At 42.5% G+C, this 5,124-nt stretch overlaps 1 protein-coding gene across 1 annotated transcript; it reads left to right on the top strand.

Moving 5' to 3' along the window:
• On the top strand, positions 1-2,064 carry LOC109481975. The gene is made up of 2 exons (XM_019784588.1): positions 1-44; positions 1,008-2,064. Exons 1-2 carry the CDS (start codon positions 1-3, stop codon positions 2,062-2,064), a joined length of 1,101 nt encoding a protein of 366 aa, XP_019640147.1.
• Positions 2,065-5,124: the final 3,060 nt, after the last annotated feature.

The raw sequence follows: 5,124 nt of genomic DNA, 5'->3' as shown, positions 1-5,124 counted from the left end.
ATGGCTACATTTGCAAAGATCACCAGAGCTGTTATCGTGACTTTGTCAGTGTATCTAACATTTCCAAGAGGGGTTGTCTCTACCCGTATCCATACTGGCGGCCAATGTCTGATCTTTCGACGAGGTGCCTGCAACGATACGAGCTGTCCTAACTTTCTCAAGCCAGCAGACAATAAGGGTCGTAGGTGTGTCGTCTGCAGCATGTCAGGTTTCGAGAATTTCAAGTCACTTGCGTGTAACATTCCGCCAGGTGCCTTGTCACTCAAACTGACTGAAACAACATCCACCAATTTATCTGTTTATTTGGGCCCCGGTGATGCCATACAGAACATTCGCTTTCTAGACATACGTGGGGTGAATCTGACGAGACTGGAAACATCAGGTTTCGTGAGGTTCACAGCCTTAGAGCGGTTGCAAGTTCGCCAAACATCACTGAGCTATTTAGCTCGAGGTGGATTCAATGGTCTAAGAAATGTATTAGAACTAAACGCGTCATCCAATCAGATTTCATCAATTCACCGTGGGGCTTTTCAGGGACTGGTTAATACCTCTATACTCGACCTTTCACACAATCAACTGGTTAAGTTAGAGGAGCATTCTTTTGAATCATTAGAAATGTTGACAACGCTATACCTGTCTTACAACAAGATAGAGTTGATCGAAAAAGGTGCTTTTCAAAATGTTTTTTTCGGCAAACTTTGTCTGAGAGGTAACAAATTGAAGAGGGTGAAACGTCACTGGTTCTTCGGCATAAGAAATATAGGCGCACAATTATTTCTAGATGAAAATTTGATCACCGTTATAGAGCCAAAAGCCTTTCGCAGTCTTCAGCCCGTATTCATATTGAGCTTGGAACGCAATCCATTGACGATCTTGTGGGGGTCTTGGCTACGGGGGTTAGTGCGACCCGCAACGCTGTTTTGGGAAGGAACCAAACTACGTTGTACCTGTGCAAATAGTTGGATCGCAACCCATGGCAGGACTTACTTTACTCTAATCCCTGATAGTTTACCCTGCCACTACCCACTGGAGATGGAAAGCGAAGACATCTCTATTCCCACAAATGACTTGCCATGCCCCTCGCCAGTGGTGAAGATTACGCAGGACATTGATGATCATGATCTACAGTTTCGGTGCCAGGCGACTTGGGAGGAAGAGAGCAGTGTCTTCTGGGTCCTACCAGATAACACTACTATTGTGTTGCCGGGTTTAGGTGAGGACGAAAGAAACGCCAACCTGACTTCTCAGCACTTCAACATTTCATTCCAACACGACATAAGTGCTTGTGGATGGACATGGGCGACGCCGTCCCGTGTAACTACAAATTGCTCACACAATCAGACAGCTCCAAACTATGCCGTCAGGACGGTGTCTATATTAGTTGTAGCTGAATCAGTTGCCGGACAGTGGCAAGGGAGTTCTATCCGATGCGGTGTGAAGTCGTTCACTAGCACTCTCGAAGCTGGAATGCTTGTCCCAGACAATTTCAGTGCCCCGCATGTGTTACACAAACTGGCCACCTCTGAGAGAAGTAGCACGAGTACACCCACTTATTCAACAGTCGTCAACACTAAAGCCCACACACACCCCTTCATAGTATTTCTTCCTACGAGAGTTCAGACATATCTGAATCTAAACTGGTACGTTTTTGTTCCCCTGTGTACAGTACCGATTCTTGTCCTCTTCGCAGTCTGTATTGCTCTACGGAATAAACGGAATGTCTTTAGGGAGGAACACGCGATGGCCGAATTGCGAAGTAACAACAAACCGGACAATGCCCCCCAAAATCAGGCTGAAGTAGCTACCACGGATGGCACTTCAATTGACCCATATTACTCAACGATAAAGGATGAAGACGTCGACGAAACTGTTAGCCCGTACGGGATAGCCAAGGCAGGTGCCCAGTACGGCCGTGGGAAGAAAAGGTCGCGTAGTGTTAGAGAGAACACTGTCGCCGGTCCGAAATCCAGGTCAGAACAGTGCAAATGTTACAATCAGAGAGCTGGGGAAGATACTCGTATTACCCACGACAATGAGGATAGTGTAGAGAGGGACGCTTCATAGAACTCATGGTGGAGTATAGTACCTAGCTACTAGAACGGGTCAAAGGTAGTTGGAAGTTGATAGCGCCCCCAGTATCCCGTAGAAAAGGTTCCGTGATGTTTGGGAGAATGTCATAACAGGCATGAGATCAAGCAATGTATCTTTTGTAATCAGACATTCATAGAGACACTGCCTCTGATGGCGAATACTTTTTTAGGCAAAAAGATTTTTGCATTGCTAAGAATGACATATGTCGAAGGATCAATAGAGAATAGCGATAGAAGAATGATACGACTGACAACAATTTACTTTAGCAATGCGTTTTTGCTTAGATACGTATCATATTGTGTATATTTGTGCATGTGTACTTTAGCATATTACATTCCTAGAAAAAGAGAATAGGTGCGAAGTACGAATGTTACAAGCAGCAAAACTCTTTGAGGTATAACTATGTCACACTAAACATAAAAGAAAATGTAGCCTTTACATGGAGTTTTAAATACCTTGTGATAGGTTGTGTGTACAAATACGTTTGTTGACATCGTTAGTATTTCATGTTATTTGATGTTTTGATAATTTAAAATTTGCTGTGATTTTGAATGATTAGACGTTTGTCAACACATATATATATAAGGGCAAGCACGTCACCGTAGCATTGTATATAAGTTGTTACATTCGTTTTTATTCGATTAGCTTTTTTGATGTAACAATCTTGTATTATTGTTTGTTCCACATATAACGTATTGCTGAGCAATAGCGATGAAACGTATTTACGACTATCAACATAGTCCCTCATTCTAGAAATGTTAATTAAGAATAAGAGTGGATTGAGGGCTCTGTATCGTCGTTAGTGGGTTAAGATCCGTGTTTGGCATCAAAAGGAAACATGAAATAAAATATCTGCACCAAATATCCATTTTCCTATTGTACTAATTGTCTGCCTCTTAGTAATCACAACCAAGGTTCTATTCTTTCATGAAAGATTTTGTGGATAATCGCGATCGGAGCTAGTGAGCTCCATGGAGGTAATGAATACAGCCCCTATTGCTGGGACATATTACCATCATGGCACATTCTTATCGAGCGCACTGTCTGGGAACGAGAACTAGAACCACAACTAAATCCCGGTCAACAAATTCACGACCTTCCCCGAATTTGTTCCCAAACACCAGCCAACCGGGTTTGGCTGACGGTCGGGAGCACGCTTAGGCCACGTCTAAGCGTCAAAACGAATTTGAGTGAAATTTAAGTCAAACTTGACCCCCCGAACACGCCCCGAACAGTGCTGACCTACTCCCAAATTGTTGGCTGGTGCCAACCATGGTTGAATCTCGAGCTCCCACTGAACAACCCCCGAATGTTTTAAACATTGTGAAACACTCAACGGGCGCAGTCAAATAGTAGCCGACCTCGCGCCGAACACCAGCCGACTTTGCGCCGACCTACATCTAACCTATGGTTGGGGAGCCAGCCCAAGTCAAACGTCTGTTGTGAAGAGCCGCCTGCCGATAAGCAATATACGACAGTTAAAAATTGAAACTTCAGTAATGCTACATTGTAATTTTAGCTACACCTCCTCTCAAACCTTAAGACCCTTTGCACTTCCTAGTACAGTAAAAGCGGCGGAAATTTTCTACACTTACCTTGCTTACTTGACAAGTTGTTCGTCTTCTTAGCGTTCATTTTGTCAGTCACTATCTTGCTGCTGAACTGCTATTACATACGTACAGGTGACATCTCTCTCTCTCTCTCTCTAGAAGATCGTTGCCTAATGTCTAGTTCTCGCCAAACTGACTGGTTCCTCCTCCGTTCTCTCTTTTATATATTCCTGTGTTCTACATTTTAATCAGAGAACCAACTCCTCTTATTGGTTAGAAACATGTCCAAATCGGGCAAAGAAGGCCTTCACATTTTACTCTTCTACAGACACATTAATTACTTAGCAGATAAAAATGGAAACTTATATGAAATATAATGCCCCGCTTTTCGAACATGATTACAACACCAAAGGTGGTTTGATAAAACTGTTGTGTAGACAAATGAAATCAGAAATGTAACTAGGTTACCACACCAACTTCAAACGATACTTCTGAATTGATTTGTCTACTCGAGGCCCGATAAGGCTACAATAATTTCATCTTTATATATATAATCTCCCTTTGTAATTATTATATAACTGCAACACCAAAAGGGTTTTGATTAAAAAAACGTTTTGTAGACAAACGACAACAGAAATGTAACTAGGTTACCACTCCAACATCACACAATACCTTTGAATTTATTTGTCTACTCGGGGCCCAATAAAAATAAGGCTATATTAATTTCACTTTTAGAATATAATCGGAGAGACCATCGAGGTACTGGAATGCATCCAGAGGAATGCTGCCTGATTCCAAGTGGAGCTCTGCTATTTCCTGGAGCCCAGGAAACCAGTCTGGGTGGGTCTACAGTCTGCAGCGGATTGTTCTCTAGATTCAAACTTTCAAGAAAACCCAGGTCCATGAAAGACCCTGCATCCACCCTCACTATCTCGTTATTGGACAAGCTCAGCATGTGGAGACTTTTCAAACCAGAGAACCAATTCTGCCTGATGTGAGTGAGTTTGTTATAGTCCAGGTCCAACATCCAGAGGCTTGAAATTCTGGACAAAACATTCTCTTCAATATCAGCGATTTCGCATTTCACTATGGCAAGAGTCGCGGTACACCTAGGACAGAGGCTTACCAGAAAAATGCATGATGCAGATCCAAAGTCAAACGTCTGTTGTGAAGAGCCGCCTGGTGATAAGCAAAATAACGACACTTAAAAATTGAAACTTCAGTAACATTGCAATCTGTTCAATTCTCACTACCCCTCTTTCACAGAACGAAGAATGGATACTCTAACTTCTAATGTATTGATCCCAATCACACCACGCGTACCCATACGTAAAGACTGCTGTAGCTACAGCATACATGGGAAGGAAATGATACAAATGTCTATTATGTACGTTCTACGATGTACGCCTGTGTGCGTTATTTCTAACCAGAACTATCTGACATAAATGAATCATGAACTACATATATATATATATATATATAT

This window comes from Branchiostoma belcheri, unplaced genomic scaffold (genome assembly GCF_001625305.1).
Source record: "Branchiostoma belcheri isolate BF01 breed outbred unplaced genomic scaffold, Haploidv18h27 scaffold59, whole genome shotgun sequence".
In the NCBI taxonomy this organism is placed as follows: domain Eukaryota; kingdom Metazoa; phylum Chordata; class Leptocardii; order Amphioxiformes; family Branchiostomatidae; genus Branchiostoma; species Branchiostoma belcheri.
The sequence above is the reverse complement of the archived record's forward strand: the minus strand, read 5'-3'. Positions and strand labels throughout refer to the sequence as shown.